Source organism: Bos grunniens, chromosome 17 (assembly GCF_055505025.1).
Source record: "Bos grunniens cultivar Pamir isolate PY7600 chromosome 17, Bosgru_T2T1.0, whole genome shotgun sequence".
Classification (NCBI taxonomy): domain Eukaryota; kingdom Metazoa; phylum Chordata; class Mammalia; order Artiodactyla; family Bovidae; genus Bos; species Bos grunniens.
Window position 1 is genome coordinate 57,755,305 of NC_141181.1, and position 18,297 is coordinate 57,773,601.

At 45.0% G+C, this 18,297-nt stretch overlaps 1 protein-coding gene across 6 annotated transcripts in view; it reads left to right on the top strand.

Annotated features, from left to right (window-relative positions):
• KSR2 (kinase suppressor of ras 2) overlaps positions 1-18,297 on the top strand; it is a 437,805-nt gene that overhangs the window by 156,396 nt on the left and 263,112 nt on the right. For all 6 annotated transcript variants that reach the window (XM_086348000.1, XM_086347998.1, XM_086348001.1 and 3 more), the window contains exon 4: positions 12,430-12,943. In XM_086348000.1, coding sequence (XP_086204126.1) covers positions 12,430-12,943 — 514 coding nt within the window. The remainder of the gene's footprint in view (positions 1-12,429; positions 12,944-18,297) is intronic.

Genomic DNA, 18,297 nt, shown 5'->3' on the forward strand with positions numbered 1-18,297 from the left:
TTACCAGGGTTTGGAACTTAGCCTCAAGCAAGTGTTTTAATTTTCCAAAGCCTTAATTTCCTCACCAACCCCACAGGGTTGCTGTGAGAATGAAGCGATGTTTCAGGATGAGAGATGGGGAGGTGTACAGGAAGCTATGGCCATAATTAAAAGTGCTTCGTTGAGAATGCTCTGAAGATCCAGTGGTTAGGACTCCACGCTTTCTCTGCAGAGGGCACAAGTTTGATCCCTGGCTTGGGGAACTAAGATCCTGCAAGCCGTGGGGGTAGGGGGAAAATATATATATTAATTTAAAAAGAAGTACTATTAAAAAGTGCTTTGTTAAACATTCATTAGGATGGCAATAATAATATAATAATAATTTTAAAATAAGTAAATAATGAAACAAGAAAAAGTAAAAGGAATTGGCTAAGATTGGAAGAAATTAGACCCTCGGACATTGCTGGTGGGAATATAAAATGGTGCAGCCACTGTGGATAACAGTTTGGTGGGTTCTCAGAAGGTTAAACATAGAATTACCAGGTGACCCACAATTCTACTCCTAGGTGTATACCCCTAAAGAACTGAAAACAGTTGTTCAAATAAATACTTGTATAATATGTAAATTTTCACAGCAGTGCTACTCGAGACAACCAAAAGGTGGAAACAGCCCTCATATCCATCAGCTCATGAACAGATGAACAAAATGTGGTCTACCTACAGAATGGAATATTTCATAAAAAAGGAATGAGATTCTGATATAGACTGCAACATGAATGAAACTTGAAAACATGATGGAAAGTGGGAGAAGCCAGTCACAAAAGAGAACATATTGTTTGATTCCATTTATGTGAAATATCCAGAAGAGGTAAATCCAGAAAGACAGAAAATGGATTAGTGGTTACCAGAGGCTGGGAGAATGGGGTGAGGTGAGGAGTGGCTCTTTAACAGGTATGGCATAGTTTTTTAGGGGGATTGATGGAAGGTTTTTGAAACCGATAGAGACAATATTTAAAATGCCATTGAATTCTGCACTTTAAAAGTGATTGATGTGAATTTTACTTCAATAATTTTTTTTTCAAAAGGAGCTTTGTTAGAACAGAAAAGCCACCCTAAGGTTAGTGACCAAAAATTAATCTATCTAGATCTCCTAGTGGGTAATAAAATGACAAAAACCTCATAGAGCAAGACCTAGGAAGCATTACTGGGTCAGAGCCCAAGCTCCCTGGCTTGACCCATCTCCCAGACGACCTGCACAGACTGGGGTCAGTGCATTTTTTTGGTCCTGCTTGGGATGTCCTGGGGGCAGAGACAGTGTCCAGCGGGACCCACAGTTTGACCAGATGCCAAGCTCATTAATGTGATCTTAGATTAAGATTCTTGCCAATGTTGAATTGCTTTGGCAACAGTGTGTTTTTCATTTGTCCTTATTTACTTCTCTTTGCAAGCACTCCAAACCAGAAACTTGAAAATCCGTCCTGGATTTCTGGTTTCACTCTTTCAGGTGCAGTGGCTGTAATGAGTACAGTATTTGACTTTGGAAGAGTCACATGGCATTTGCCTCTAGTGCTGATCCAAAAACACTGTGTAAAACAGATCAGCCTTTCAAGGGCTTGCTGGCTGGCTGTCCTGTTTCCTGAGGGCATTGGGAGGTTCCTAGAAAGACCTAGATGAAAAGGGGTACAGACCTGCATTGCAAACCCCACTGTACCACTTATTAGCTGTGTGACCTTGGGTAGTTCACTCTCTCAGATAATCCTCCATTTCCTCTGCTGTAACATGGAAACAATGGCAGAATTTTCTCCAAAGGGTCTTGTGGGGATAATGTCATGTGGTACATGAAAAATACTTGGAATACTCTCTCGCACATAGTAAGTGCTCAGTAAATAGTAAATCTTATTAGTGAATTCCAGTTGAGCTCTTTCAAATCCTGAAAGATGATGCTATGAAAGTGCTGCACTCTATATGCCAGCAAATTTGGAAAACTCAGCAGTGGCCACAGGACTGGAAAAGGTCAGTTTTCATTCCAATCCCAAAGAAAGCCAATGCTAAAGAGTGCTCAAACTACTGCACAATTGCACTCATTTCACACGCTAGTAAAGTAATGCTCAAAATTCTCCAAGCCAGGCTTCAGCAATACGTGAACCGTGAACTTCCAGATGTTCAAGCTGGTTTTAGAAAAGGCAGAGGAACCAGACATCAAATTGCCAACATCCGCTGCATCATCGAAAAAGCAAGAGAGTTCCAGAAAAACATCTATTTCTGCTTTATTGACTATGCCAAAGCCTTTGACTGTGTGGATCACAATAAACTGTGGAAAATTCTGAAAGAGATGGGAATACCAGACCACCTGACCTGCCTCTTGAGAAATCTGTATGCAGGTCAGGAAGCAACAGTTAGAACTGGACATGGAACAACAGACTGGTTCCAAATAGGAAAAGGAGTACGTCAGGCTGCATATGTCACCCTGCTTATTTAACTTATATGCAGAGTACATCATGAGAAACGCTGGGCTGGAAGAAGCACAAGCTGGAATCAAGATTTCCAGGAGAAATATCAATACCTCAGATATGCAGATGACACCACCCTTATGGCAGAAAGTGAAGAGGAACTAAAATGCCTCTTGATGAAAGTGAAAGAGGAGAGTAAAAAAGTTGGCTTAAAGCTCAACATTCAGAAAACGAAGATCATGGCATCCAGTCCCATCACTTCATGGGAAATAGATGGGGAAACAGTGGAAACAGTGTCAGACTTTATTTTTTTGGGCTCCAAAATCACTGCAGATGGTGACTGCAGCCATGAAATTAAAAGACGCTTCCTCCTTGGAAGAAAAGTTATAACCAAGCTAGATAGCATATTGAAAAGCAGAGACATTACTTTGCCAACAAAGGTCCGTCTAGTCAAGGCTATGGTTTTTCCAGTGGTCATGTATGGATTGAGAGTTGGACTGTGAAGAAAGCTGAGTGCCGAAGAATTGATGCTTTTGAACTGTGGTGTTGGAGAACACTCTTAAGAGTCCATTGGACTGCAAGGAGGTCCAACCAGTCCATTCTGAAGGAGATCAGCCCTGGGATTTCTTTGGAAGGAATGATGCTAAAGCTGAAACTCCAGTACTTTGGCCACCTCATGCGAAGAGCTGACTCACTGGAAAAGACTCTGATGCTGGGAGGGATCGGGGGCAGGAGGAGAAGGGGACGACAGAGGATGAGATGGCTGGATGGCATCATGGACTCGATGGACGTGAGTCTGAGTGAACTCCGGGAGTTGGTGATGGACAGGGAGGCCTGGTGTGCTGCGATTCATGGGGTCACAAAGAGTCGGACACGACTAAGCGACTGAACTGAACTGAGCTGATTAGTGTTAATTGTAAATGTTATTGTTACTTTTTTTTTTGCTTTACCAATGGCTCCAGTGAAATGTTTTTAACCAGCATCTAAAAGTTCTGTTTCTTGTCACAAAGTTAAAGGGATTAAAGTACAAACGCTTTGTTTTCGTTCCACCAAGGGCTTCAGTCTATTCTCTTCAACCAGCATCTGAAAGTTCTGTTTCTTGCTGAAAAGTTATGAGGATTAAACTGACAAGCATTTTGAAATAGTCACAAAAGTTACAGGCAGGGGTGATTCTGAAATAGTAGAATATATGCATTCTGATGCTGGCTCTGAAACTCAGACAAGAACTAAGTCACACGTTTGCCTGTTTATAAAATTTTAATGGAAAGGGACAAAAAAGGTAGACCCTTGCCTAGACTTTCTGAAATCACTTTCTCTCTTGATAATGGCTTTTATTTCTTGTAGACGCTTATCGGAGAATGTCAAAAGAAAAATCCCTGCACCTTGAAATGTCTTTAATCAATCCTCAGACCTTTCATTTCTTAAAACCTATTCCCTTCTCCCCGCCCTTTCAAGACCTGAAATAAAATGATTTTCCAGAAACAGATGACAAGATAGCAAGGGCAACGATTAATAACCCCAGAGCACCTTGGTGCCACACCTTCCCTATTTAAAATAAAAAATTACACTCTTCCCTCAGACTTTATTAAAAAGAGGATCAAAAGAGAGAGGGGAAGGGTTGATGTTAGTACAGCCCATCAGTGAAACACTTCTGAAGCATCAGCAGAGAGAAGTCGACAGTTGAACAGCTGGCAATTTGGATAATGAAATGAGGCTTTTTGCTTCTCCATCCCCAAACATTACATTTTAAATGTAAGAGTGAAGGAGAAGAGAATTTGATGGAGAAGTAAATTTGGAAAGAGTGAAGCTTTTTTTCCCTCTTTTTTATCTTTCAGAACTTTGAAACTTTAGGACAGGGATCCTTGGGGCCAACTTAGTACTTCCTTGAATCTCATGGAGGCATGTGTGTGTGTGTTTGGAGGAACTGTAGGCTGTGGGAGGGGGGGCACTGGATCTCAGCTCAACTTCAGTTGCTACATGATCAAGGTAAAGATTGAAGGTGAAGGTTACTACCAGCTATGGAAACTTTAGCCCTGTCCCTCATCTAGAACTTATTTATAAAACAGCTCAATGACACCTACCTCATAGGGCAGGTAAGACAAGCACTGAATCCCCTAACTGGGGATTAGTTGAGATAAACATTGAGATAAACACTCAGGAAATTAGAAGAATTGAGAATGATTGCCTTTTGGGATGGAGAAGGATTGGGCAGGGGACTGCTGTTAGCAAAAATGTTTTCATACCTTTTTGCTTTCAACCATGTGATATATTTCTTTGATTAAAATACAAACTTTTTTTTTTTTCCTGCACTGAACAGCTTATAGGATCTTAGTTCTCCAACCAGGGCTTGAACCCAGGCCACCGCAGTGAAGGCCACCAAGTCCTAACCACCTCCAAAGGCTAACTTTTGTACTGTTACTCCCCAGTCTGGATTCGGTAAACACTGTTGACTCCCTGTTGAAGGCTCTGTTACTCTCCTAGATCTACTGTAACAAAACCACCACAAACTAGACAGCTTAACACAGCAGAAGTGTACCCTCTCACAGTTCCAGGGGACTCGAAGTCGAGGATCAAGATGTTGGTGGGGCCATGCTCACTCCAAAGACTGTGGGGGAGAAGCAGTCCCACACCTCTCTCCCAGCTTCTGGTGGCATCTAAGTTCCAGTTCCAGTGGCTGCATCACTGCAGTGTCCGCCTCCGTCTTCACATGGCTTCCTCCTTTGTGTGACCTTTCCTCTTCCAATGACACCAGTCATTGGGGTTAGGATGTGCCTTAATCCAGTGTTCCCTCATCTTGACTCGATCATATCTGCAGAGACCCTGTCTGCAAATAAGGTCACATTCACTGGCCCTGGGGATTAGAGTTTCAACATAGCTTTTGAGGGGATACAGTTTAACTGCAGTAAGGACTCAGAGGCTTTTGTACCTTGGCTTTGCTTTCAGTAGGGGATGGCAGCAGGCAAGATCAGGGGCATAGGCACTGAAGGCCAGGCATCTATTTATTTTTTTATTATTATTACTACTTGGCTGCACTGTGTGGCATGTGGAACTTCCCCGACCAGGGATCGAGCCCTTGTTCCCTGCAGTGGAAGTGCGAGGTCTTAACCACTGGACTGCCAGGGAAGTCCTAAAGGCCAGACACATTATATATATGCGTATCAATCTCATTTAGTCCTCACCAGCATCATGTAAAAATAGGTGGTTTTACTCCCATTTTCATTAACATTTATTCACCATTGGCTGTGTGCCAAAGATCATGCTGAATGCTCTACCTGTACGGTCTTATTTAATCCTCAAAATAGTCTAATGTTATCTCCATTTTGCAGACTAATAAACCGAGGCACAGGAAAGGCACAAGTTAATCTCTACACATCATGTTGCAAACTCCAGGGTGTTCTGTGCATATAAAAAGTCCCATTTCCTTACTTGATATTTACTTGGAACCAGTTCTTGTTCTTTTGGCTCAGAAAGCAAGTCTTCAATGTGCGGAGGCATCTCTTCTCTTTCTGGGGGAGTCAGTCACTGGGTGCTGTGCTCATTATGTCCCTTCCCTGCCCTATAATTTAGGGCCATGGATGTCTGCTCTGAAGATTCAGGGATCAGATGGGAAAGGAGGCAAAAGATGAAATGTCATGTCTTTCTTAAAAAAAAAAAATTATAAAATGAGCCTGACACTCCTTGATAGACTTAGGAGGTTTTAGAATCCCCCGACCAATTCTTTCAGGCTCGACCAATAACTTCTTGAGCAGTGCTCCCAAGATTTCCAGGGAGCCAGAGGAGGAGGCGGAATTCTGCTGCATCCTGGGCATCGCCACCAGGTGTCCCGAAGGAAGCTCAGACTCGGCCGGTCTGACCCTGAACTTACGCCGTGTCCTTCACGTGCTCCTTGTGCTTCACTGCTCCACGCGCACATCGCTCCGTGTGCCCCGTTCCCTTCTGCACTTCCCGTTGCTGTGCTGACCCGAGATGAGGGGTGGAATCAGGACGTCAGCCTTGGCTTAGTGTCATGCTCAGGGGCACAGACTCCAAGCCCAGCTGTCCTTCCCTCTAACTGTCTTGAGTGAGTCATTTCAACATTCTGTGCCTCAGTTTCCTTGTCTACAAACTAGAGTGATTTCTGGCTACTTTGTAGGATTGTGTGTGGCTATCAATTTGATACAAGTAAATCGCTTGAAACAACAGTGTCAGGAAAATGGTAAGTTCTCAGTCATGACAGCTGTTTGTTTCTCCTCTTATACTAGTCATCCCAGCTGTCTCCATCTCTGCGGCCACCACTCCATTCCTGGTCCCCAGCATCTCCCATCCAGGTGCCTCAGCAGCCTCAGGCTGGGCTCCTGCGCTTGCCCTTGACTTGTCCGACCCTTTCTCCGTACTGTGGCCAGATAGCGCCTTTCCACAACACTCACCTGGTCGTGTCCCCTATGCACAGCGGGTCCCACTGAACAAGAATGGATGCTCACACAGCCCCATACCAGGGCCTCTGGGCCAGTTTTAATCACAGAGGGACAGGAGGAGTAGCCAGTGTGCACTCTGGGCCAGCACACTGGGTCCAGCAGGACTCCATGGCACGTGGACCCAGTCCCTTGCACTGTGTGGTTTTTAAGCTGTGGGATCAGAGAAGCACCAGCCCCTCCCCTGGTATGAACAAGGGCTGGGATATAACAGTGATATGAGGGCAAAAACTCTAGTCTCTAGCCCTAACCCATTTCTCAGCATTTGTCCACCAGGAGAGCCAGCCCTTCCCTTGGCATGAGCAGGGGTTTGGGTCCAAGGCTTGTGGATATAACAGTGGCCAGGCAAGAACTTGGCTTCTATATCATCATCACTTATGGTTGGGGGAGTGCCAGCCCCTCCTTGGGCATGACCGTGAGGCTGGGGTCCAAGATTCGAGCTTACAGCTGTGTGGTGTGTTGGAACGGAGCTTCCCCCTTGTCATTACTGGGTTTGATGGCCTTGAGCCTTCAGCTGCCTCAGGTTTCCAGGAGCTCCACAGGAGCCCCATGCAGGGGATCAGCTTAGGAGAGTAAATCCCTGGACAGTCGCACTTTGCCCTTCTTTGCAGCCTCAGCTCGGATTTCTTCCTCCCTTGGAACATCTCCAGCCACACCAGACTCCCCGAAGTTCTCCAGACTCACCCTGGTCTGCCATCATCTGGCTCTTGACCCTGCTGTTCCCTCTGCCTGCACCCTTCCTCCCACACTCTCCACCCCACTCCTTCCCAGGACCTTCTCCCTCATCCTCAAGGTCCGGGCATAGGTGCCCTCTCCTCCAGGATGCGTTTCCGCCTCCTTCCCCAGAGGGCTGGCTTCCTCCCCTCTGCTCTCACCTGCGCTTCCTCCAACAGGGGCTTCCCTATTTTGTATTGCAAGTACTTCTTTAATTGAGGTGAAACTCACAGAACATTAACAATTAACCATTTAAAAGAGAATGGGGACTTCCCTGGAGGTCCAGTGGTTAAGACTCTGCACTCTCAATGCGGGGGGCCATGGGTTCGATCCCTGGTCAGGGAAGTAAGATCCCATTTACCACATGGGGTGGCCTAAAAAAAAAAGTGAATGATTCTGCAGCATTCAGTGCATTCACAATGGTGTGCAACCATCATCACCTCCGTCAAGTTCCACAACATTTTTATCACCCCAAAACTCTGTACCCATTAAGCAGTTGCTCCCCATTCCTTCCTCCCCCTCACAGCCCAGCCCCTGGCAACCGCTTGTCTGATTTCTGTCTTTATGGATTTTCCTATTCTGGAAATTTCATGTAAATGGAATCATGGGCCATTCTGATCCCACTTGGAATTGTGTTTTGGAGGTTCATCCAAATCATAGAATGTAACAGTACTTAATTCTTTTTGATGGTGGAATCATATTCCATTTTATGGACACGCCAGATTTACCTTACCCATGTGGCAGTTGAGCGTTTGAGTTGTTTTCATCCTTTGGCTGTTGCGATGGGCATTGATATGAATATTCACATGCAAACACTTGAGTGCTGCATTCAGTTCCTTTGGATCTATACCTGGGAGTGTAGTTTGCAGTAGCTGCTTGTTTCATCATTGATCTTCCCAGTGGACTGTGAGATCCGTGAAGGTAGAGGAAGACAAACACCCGACCCCAGGGGCCGGCCCAGCGAAAGCCTGGGGAGCAGATGGGACGAGTCTCCGGCATCCAGAGTCGCTGTCTCACTCGTCCTCACCCGCCTGCCCATTTGTCTGCATCATCCCATGGTCCAGGCTCTACTGACGGCGCGACTCATTTTATCTCATTATTTCACTCCCTGATTCACTCTGATATTTGTTCAGATGCCCACTCATCCTTTCCTGACTGAGGTATCCCCAGCACACTCTTGGTACCCAAGTCCAGCTTTCTTTTCCTCCATGGCATTTATTATCACTGACATATTGTAGACAACATACACATTATAGATGACATCTTATAGATAATATACTGTCACTTTTTTTGTTCATCCCATTCTCTTCTCTCTTCTTTACCAAGAACGTGCACTCTGAAGACAGGGACTTTCAGCTCTTTTGACCATTGCTTTGTCGTGGTGTCTAGAACAGGGCCTGGTATATGAGAAGACTTCAGATACTTGTGAAATATACTTGGATGAATGAATGAGTGTGTTTAACCCTCGCTGCACCCTCCAAGGGAGCCATGAGCATTCTAGTTTCACAAACCCTGAAACAGAGGCTCAGAGAGGTCAGGTAACGGGCCCAAGGTCATGGAGCTGATCAGCTGGCTCTCTCTGAGTCATGGTCCCATCTTCTTTTCACTTCACTCAGGGGACCGTGAGGTCTAGTGATAATGTCCAAAGTGCTTCCTGTGGCCTTGGAGGGCAATACATGATTAAGATAACTTAAAAAACAGATTTGCCTTCCGAAACATGCTTTAATTAGGCCCATTTGGCAATATGTTTGTATTTCCTGAGCAAATACATCAGTCAGGAGTTTGCCGGGTGATGGAGAAGCTGATCTGGGCTCGATTCTCTGTCTGTCCCCAGCTCTCAGAGCTATTCGGCCTCTCTGAACCTCATACTTCCTAGAGGTACACAGAGTGGTGACGTCACCCGGTGTGTGGACAGCTCTCAGCACAGGTGCACACACTGTAAATGGGAGGTGGCGGCATGTCACCATGGTGTGGGGAATGCCAATACAAGCAGCTAACATTTGTGGAGTGCCTGCTGTGTGCCAGGTGCTGGGCTCAGCGCACTGTGTGTGTTATTGCATCTGAGCCCTACACCATTCCCAGGGGGCATGTCTGTTATTGTCCTGTCTCACTGCTGATAAAGACTCAGAGAAGCCTGATGAGTGCCAGGGTCACACAGCCAGGAAGTAGGTGAGCCAGAATTAAGGCCAAGTCACCTGACTAACAGAGCTGACTCTCTTGTCACGGGGCTGATGTATATGTGCAAATATTTTGAGAATCGACACCATAATGATGGTGATATTGGTAGAATGTTCTGGCAAAGTCTTGGAGGAGGGAACAGGGTGACTCTTGCAAGAAAGAGCCCTGGCTCCAGCTCCTGCTCCTATTTGGCTCATTATGATGGTCCAGGGTCTTCAGAGAATGCAGGTCCCACTCTTTCCCAGATGCCTGGTCCCCTCCTTGTTGGGGTGGCTGAGATCCTGGGTTTGAATCCCGACTGCCAGTCCCCACTTCTGCTATAACCTTGGAAACATCATCTCTGTCCATACATTTCCTTATCTACAAAGTAGAAATCAAAATGGCCCTTTGCACACAGATTTATGAAAATTAAGTAAGATGTGGAGCAGTTTCAATATAACAAATGAAGAAAACAGATGACAAACCATTAAATAAGATCTTATGGCATTTCTTAAAAAAAAAAAAATGCACAGCAAACCATCTGGCAGGCTCCATAGCCGAGCGTTAATAGGGATGACAGCTAGACTGTAGAACAGCATTGCCTTTCTCCTTATCTGAATTTTCTAATTTTCCTATAATGAATATGTAATAACAAAATGAGTTGTTTTAATTAAAAGGGGGGCAGTGAGTCAGTGTTCGTGAAAGCACTTTATAAACTGTCAGAGGCCCTGTGAATTAGCTCTCGTTATGGCCCTTATCATAATTATTACTGTTACTGCTAGTCAGCCATGAGTTGGGATTTATTTCTGCCCCAAATCTCCTTCCTTGGCCTGTGCTGGGAGGGCCCACTCAATTGCCTTCTGTCAAGTCCTACCACATGGTCCTCCACTGGCACCTGCCGACTTCTCTCCACCTCTGCTGCCACCACTCAAGTGGAAGGCAGTATCACCTCTTGCCTGGAGCGCTGTGATACCCTCTAACTGGGTTCTCCTTGTCCGTGCAGCATCCCCAGTATCTTTGAGAAATGAACTTTCTTTTAATTTATTTTTTTGGATTATTTAAAATTTTATCTATAATCATCACCTATCATCAATCTATCCATCATCATCTATCAATCCATATATCATCTATTATCTCTATCATCTATCTATCCGTCATCTGTCTCTATCTATCTACATCTAAATATCTATATCCCAGTTTTATTGAGAAATGTTTGACATACAGCATAGTCTATGTTTAATGTGTCCCGCATAATAATTTGACCTACATACATCATGAAATGATGACCACAATAGATTTAGTGAACATCCATCATCTTCTATAGATACAGAAGAAAAGAAACAGAAAAAAATTATTGTCTTTCCTTGTGATGAGAACTCTTAGGATTTATTCTCTCAATAACACTCATATGTAACAAATGAGAGTGTTAATTGTATCAATCATGTTGTAATGACATCCCTAGTACTTCCTTATTTCATAACTGGAAGTCTGTACCTGTCCACCGCCTTCATTCAGTTCCCCTCCTCCCCAACCCCTGCCTCTGGGAATGACAGATCTGATCTCTTTGTCTCCGAGTTTGTTTGGCTTTTGAAGGATAACTGACCTACAACACCATGTTAGTTCCTGGTATACAATACAGTAATTCAAAATTTCTATATATTACAAAATGATCACCGTGGTAAGTCTCGTTATAGTGTGGGGAATATAGTCAATAATAATATAATATCTTTGTACGGTGACAGATGGTAACTGGAGAAATGAACTTTTAGATCAAAGCCCTCACTGGCTTTCCACTGAACGTGGTATAAAATGCACCCTGCAACTAGGCCCGTGAGCCTGGAAGTCTGCCCTCACCCGTCCCTGCAGCCGCCGAGCCACTTGCCCCATTGTTGCCGTACATCACCTTGGAGACGAGCCCGGAAAAGAGACCCAGAGAAGTACCTGGCTTGACTTAGATGGTTTTGGATCCTGTAGTTTGGTATTGGTATTTGACTCTTATGCTTTTACATCTCCTTGCATAGATGGTGTGGAAGGACTGCACTTTGTGGCCTGAGGGTCTGTACATGTAGACCAAATTTGTGTTTGTACTCTCAACACAGAAAATGAGTGAAAAATGTTAATACACTAGTGGATTTATTTTTATTTTCTGACGTAGCTCGTATCAGGGCTGAAAACCTCAAGTTGTGTTCAGACAGTAGGATGTTTTTATTATATTACTTTTTCAGAGCTCCATTTTTTTTTCTAATAAACTGTTGTAAAACAAAACAAACAAACAAAAAATCCCCTTCCTACTGCAATGCTGTTGTCCTTGCCATCCTCCTCCTCTCTCCTCACACCTGCAAGTTCTTTCCTTGGACTCTTGAGCTGTGGGCTCCCCAGTCCTGGACAGAGGAGGGCAAGGCTGTTGAATGAGGCTTATGGTGAGAGGGTCAAGGAAGGGTTTCTTTCTTTTTGTTGGGGCCAAGTGGGTGTGGTTGAATATATGTAAATTGTGCGTACAACTCATGGTGCATAATTTATGTAAATATGCACACAGCACTTCGCTCTCACCCTGTAACCAGCCGGCAGTGTTCAGGGTGTGTATGGTATAATGTGCTTATGTGGTAAGGTGCAGATGGTGTAATTAAGCAGCTTTCTCATAGCTCACCTGTCGTCTTTGCTTCTTTGTTCCAACTCAGGAGGCAACCTTTCCAAACAAGACTGGACCATCCAGTGGCCCACCACGGAGACGGGGAAGGAGAACAACCCCGTGTGCCCCCCGGAACCGACCCCGTGGATCCGCACCCACCTCTCCCAGAGCCCCAGGGTCCAGTCCAAGTGCGTCCAGCACTACTGTCACGCCAGCCCCACCCTGGGGGCCCCCGTGTACACCCACGTGGACAGGCTCACCGTGGACGCCTACCCGGGCCTGTGCCCGCCCCCGCCGCTGGAGTCGGGGCACCGGTCCCTGCCCCCGTCGCCCCGGCAGCGGCACGCGGTCCGCACCCCACCGCGCACCCCCAACATTGTCACCACCGTGACCCCGCCGGGCACGCCGCCCATGAGGAGGAAGAACAAACTGAAGCCCCCGGGGACCCCGCCGCCCTCCTCCCGGAAGCTGATTCACCTGATCCCGGGTTTCACGGCCCTGCATCGGAGCAAGTCTCACGAATTCCAGCTGGGTCACCGCGTAGACGAGGCCCACACGCCCAAGTGAGTGCATTTGGTGGGGCCCCTCGGGGTGGCTGAGCCTCCCAGTCAGCCAAGCCACAAATCGGCTGTATTCCCCTCCTCCTGTTGAAGGAAAGGTGGATTTTCTCTAATGGCTGGGCTGGAAAATGAATAGGAAAGAATTTCCCAGAAATGACCTCTTTTTATACTATCCGTGCTCTAAAGTCAGATTTGGAAAACTGTAGCCCAGGAGCCAATTCTGAATTTATTGCACCACATCCAGGTTCATTCCTTTCTGTTTTGTCTGTGATTGCTTTCGTGCTGTGATGGGTGAGTTGAGTATGGCCCACAGAGTTGAAATCTTTACCATCCAGCCCTTTTGGGTGGAACACTTGCCAGTCCCTGCAGAGTCTATCCTAGTGCTGCCCTAGAAATAGGGTGCCAGCTGCACATGTGGCCTTATACTTTCTGGTAGCTGCCTTAAAGAAGAGTAAAAAGAAACAAGTGTTATTAGTTTTCAAAATATGTCATTTAACCCAATCTACCAAAACATGATCATTTCAGCACAGAATCAGTGTAAAATATTACTTTGGAAATATTTTTTTTCTTTTCTCCTTATTAAGTCTTTGAAATCGGGAGCGTATTTTGCACCTCCAGCTCATCTTAATTGGTACTGGCCATGCTCCAAGAGTGGCCGTGTTCCACCTGTGTCTGGTGGCCTCTGTGCTGGGCAGTGCAGCGCTGATAGACCCTATGCGTAGGACTTGCTCTGGAAGTGGATGTGTTGTATACCTGGCTCTGGCGTGGAGGGGTCTTGCTGCCAGCACACAGTATCTGTGGCTAGTGCTGGCTAATGAGAGAAATGGGACAACTCTCTGCAGGGTCCCTCAGAGGCTGACTCTGACCTGGGTCCCTTGTAGACTTTGAGGTTCTCTGTGTATTAGAAATGGAAGAAATGCTAAACAGGATCACAAAAGTGGGTAGCATGTTTTAAATATTTACATTTAACAAAATTGCATCTGAGGCATAGCATAGAAGATAAAGTGGTTATGTCTAATCCTGTTAGGAGATATGGGAAGGAGTCTACGTTTGGGGATTGTTGTTTATGAGAGGTGTGGATCTTGGTTCTGGGAACTCTGATGTGGGGGAGCGCTGGGGAATGCTTCATTGTGTTTCCATCTCAACAGTTCAGCAGTTGTTTCATGAGCTCGCATTACCATGCATCCTGTGATAAAAGTTTAAAAATGTGCATCTTAGAATTGATGAAATTGGGTAGGTTCTAGGCTCTGGGCTAGTTGGCAGGGGTGTAATGGAAAGGAAGAAGAGACATAGCCTTTGGTCCTGTGAAGATCGACATTAATCAAATAACCACACGTAGGTGTTATACTCTTATGTTCAGTAATTACAAACAGCATTACAGGCCATCAGGAGAAAGTGTAGGAAGCTATCAGAGCTTATAACCAGACGGACCTGATTGAGTTTGCACTGGCAGGGAGGTGAGTGGCGGGGGAGGCGGGGAAGGGAACTGGGGAGGCTTCCAAAGGACTGTTCGGACTGAAGACTAATTGGGGATTAAGATGGAGCAAGGGGTGGGAGGTGTTCCAGGAAGGGAGTATGAGTGTGACCCTCTAGAGAACTCAACTAGAAGGCCTCTGTGGCTAAGGGAGCAGACAGGTGATGCAAGAAGAGACACGTAGCTTGGGCCGGTGGCACCACTGTTCACAACAGCCAAAACGTGGAAACAACCCAACTGTTCATCAGCAGGTGAAGGGATGAACCCAGTGTGGTCCATACAACGAAATATTATTCAGCCATAAAAAGGGACGAAATTCTGACACCTGCTACAGCAAGAATGAACCTTGAAAATGTTATGCTGAGGGAAATAAGCCAGGCATGAAAGGACAACTGTGGTGTGATTCTACTGATGTGAGGTGCCTAGAACAGGCCAATTCACACACAGAGAAAGGAGGACAGAGGTTGTTAGGGACTGAAGGAGAGAGAGAGATGAGGTTGTGTTTACTGGGGACAGAGTTTCAGTTTGGGTAGTGGGAAACTCCTAGAGATGGATATATATCTTCAGTTCAGTTCAGCTGCTCAGTCGTGTCCGACTCTGCGACCCCATGAATTGCAGCACACCAGGCCTCCCTGTCCATCACCAACTCCCAGAGTTCACCCAGACTCACGTCCATCGAGTCAGTGATGCCATCCAGCCATCTCATCCTCTGTCATCCCCTTCTCCTCCTGCCCCCAATCCCTCCCAGCATCAGAGTCTTTTCCAATGAGTCAACTCTTTGCGTGAGGTGGCCAAAGTATATATATCTTACAACGATGACAAAAAACAAGTTAGGCAGGAAAGCCGGGCGTGGGCATGCTTCTTCTGTGAAGGGCCGGATAGTAAATATTTTCGGCTTCTCAGTCCAGGTGTTCTGCGGCATCCCTGCCCTTGAAGCGAAAGCAGTCCCAGACGGTAGCTGAGTAGGTGGACATGGTGATGTCCCAGTAAACTTTGCTTATAAAACTAGGTGCCTGGCTGCATTTGGCTAACCCTAACCCTAATCCTACGGGCTGTGGTATGCCCTAACAGAAGCCCAGTTGTAAACAGTGAGGGATTCTCCCTCCTGAGGCCTGAAAGGGAAGCACTTAAAGTGATTTAAGTGGAAGACACGATTGCATCTGATTTTAGGAAGGTTAGCAAGCTTCTGTGTGAGGTCTGGATTAGAAACACTCTGTTTCACCAGACCTATTTGGGACATCAGAGCCCGAGGCAGAGGGCCGATGCTTTTCTGATTGGAGGTCGGCTTGATTTTCATGGTTTCGTGAGATCCTGAGGGACTGGGAGTGCTGCTGAGACCTCAGGGTGAGGGTGTGGGGAGGGTTTCAGGAATGCAGGCTACCACTGTGGAAGATGGGAGAGGCATTGCAGATTTGCTGGCCATGGTGTCCACAGATTATGCATCTTCCATATCCCTCCCTGTGTTGACCACAGAGCGAGGTGGAATTTAACCAGGAGGAGAGCCTGGCTGGACACATACACCATCTTCTAATCTATGAGGTGGGGGCAAAGTGAGAGAGGCTGCCCTTTGCCTGTTTGTTTTTTTCCCTACTGTTATTGAGATGTAATTGACAAATAACACTCTGTAAGTTCAAGGTGTGCCATGTGATGACTTAGTACACACACATATTGGGAAATGATTACCACAATAAGGTTATTTAACACACCCATCACCTCGCATAATTACCTTTTGTGTGTGTGCAGTGAGAGCAGTTAAGATTTGCTCTCTTAGCAACTTTCAAATACTAACAATACATATTGTTAAACAGTCAGCACACCGTGCACTAGATTCCCCAGTACCTATTCTTATACCTGGAAGCTGGTACTGTTTGACCAGCATCTCCCCATTTCTCTCACCTGCTTGCTCTTGGCAACCACCATTCTACTGTTTCTATGAATTCAGTGGTTTTAGATTCCCCATGTAAATGAAACCATAGTATTTGTCTTTCTCTGACTTATTTCCCTTAGCCTAATGCTGTCACGGTCAACCCACGTTGTTGCAAATGGCAGGATGTTTTCTCTTCTATGGTTGAATAATATTCTGTGTGTGTGTTATATATATGTATGTATGCCATATTTTCTTCGTCTGTTCGTCCATTGGTGTGCATGTAGGTTGCTTCCATGTCTTGGCTATTGTGAACAATGCTTCGGTGAACATGGGGGTACAGATATCTCTTTGAGGTGATAATTTCATCTTTGGATATATACCCAAAAGTGGGATTGCAGGGTCGTATGGTAGTTCTGTTTAAGTTTTCGAGGCATCTCCGTACTGTTTTCCATGGTGGCTGCGCTGTTTACATTCTTATCAACAGTGCCTAAGGGTTCCCTTTGCTCCACCTCCTCACCCACACTTGGTATCTCTTGTCTTTTTCTTGGTAGCCATTCTAACAGGTGTGGGGTGATGATATCTCATTGTGGTGTTGCATTTCCTTGATGATTAGTGATACTGAACCCTTTTTCATGTAAACACTGGCCTTTTGTAAATTTGTACATCTTCTTTGAAAAAATGTCTACTCAGGTATCTTGCCCATGTTTTAATTGGATCTTTTTTTTTTTTTTTTTTTTGGCTATTGAGTTGTAGGAGTTCCTTAGGTATTTTGGATATTAACCCCTTACCAGACATATGATTTGTAAGCATTTTCTCCCATTCTGTAGATTGTCTTTTCATTTTTGTTTCTTTTGCTTCTGAGTTTGATATAGTTCCACTTACTTTTCCTTTTGTTTCTTGTGGTTTTGTTATCATACTCAAAAAATCATTGCCAAGACCAGTATTAAGGAGCTTATTTTTTTGGTCTATTTTTTAAATTGAAGTATAGTTGCTGTACAACATTGTATGTTACAGGTGTATAATATAAAGAATCACAATGTTTAAAAGTTATACTCCATTTATAGTTATTAGAAAATATTGGCTATATTCCCCATGTTGTGCAACATATCCTTGTAGTTTATTTTATACCTAACAGTTTCTACCTCTTAACCCCCTACCCCTCTATTGTCCCTCCCTCCTTCCCTCTCCTCAGTGGTAACCACTAATTTGTTTTCTATGTCTGTGAGTCTGCTTCTTTTTTGTTATAGTCAGTCACTAGTTTTCTTTCTTTTTTTTTTTTTTTACATTCTGCATATAAGTGATATCATGCAGCGTTTATGTTTCTCTGACTTATTTCACTTTAGCATAATGCATTCCAAGTTCATCCATGTTGCTGCTAATGGCAACATTTTGTTCTTTTTTATGGCAGAGTAGCATTCCGTTGTGTACATATACCGCATCTTCCTCATCCTTTCATCTGTTGATGGACACTTAGGTTGTTTCCATATCTCGGCAGTTGTAAATAATGTTTCTATCAACACTGGGGTATATGTATCTTTTTGAATTAGTGTTTTTAATTTTTTTGGATATATACCCAGGAGTGGGCTTCCCTGGTAGCTCAGTTGGTAAAGAATCTTCCTGCGGTGCAGGAGACCCAGGGTCAATCTCTGGGTTGGGAAAATTCCCTGGAGAAGGGAATGGCTACCCACTCCAGTATTCTTGCCTGGAGAATCCCGTGGACAGAGGAGCCTGGTGGGCTACAATCCACGGGGTCACAAAGAGCCCTACACAATTGAGCGACTAACATACTCACACCAGGAATGGAATTGCTGAGTCACATGGTAGTTATCTTTTTAGCTTTTTGAGAATCCTTTATACTGTTTTCTGTGGTGGTTGTTCCAATTTACATTCCTACCAGCACTGTACGAGGGTTCACTTTTCATGGGCTATGACCAGTGTTGAGAATATGAAATAGACTATCCCAGACTCAATTATGTTGGAATGCATTGCCTTTAATGAGGCTAAGTTTTAGTATTG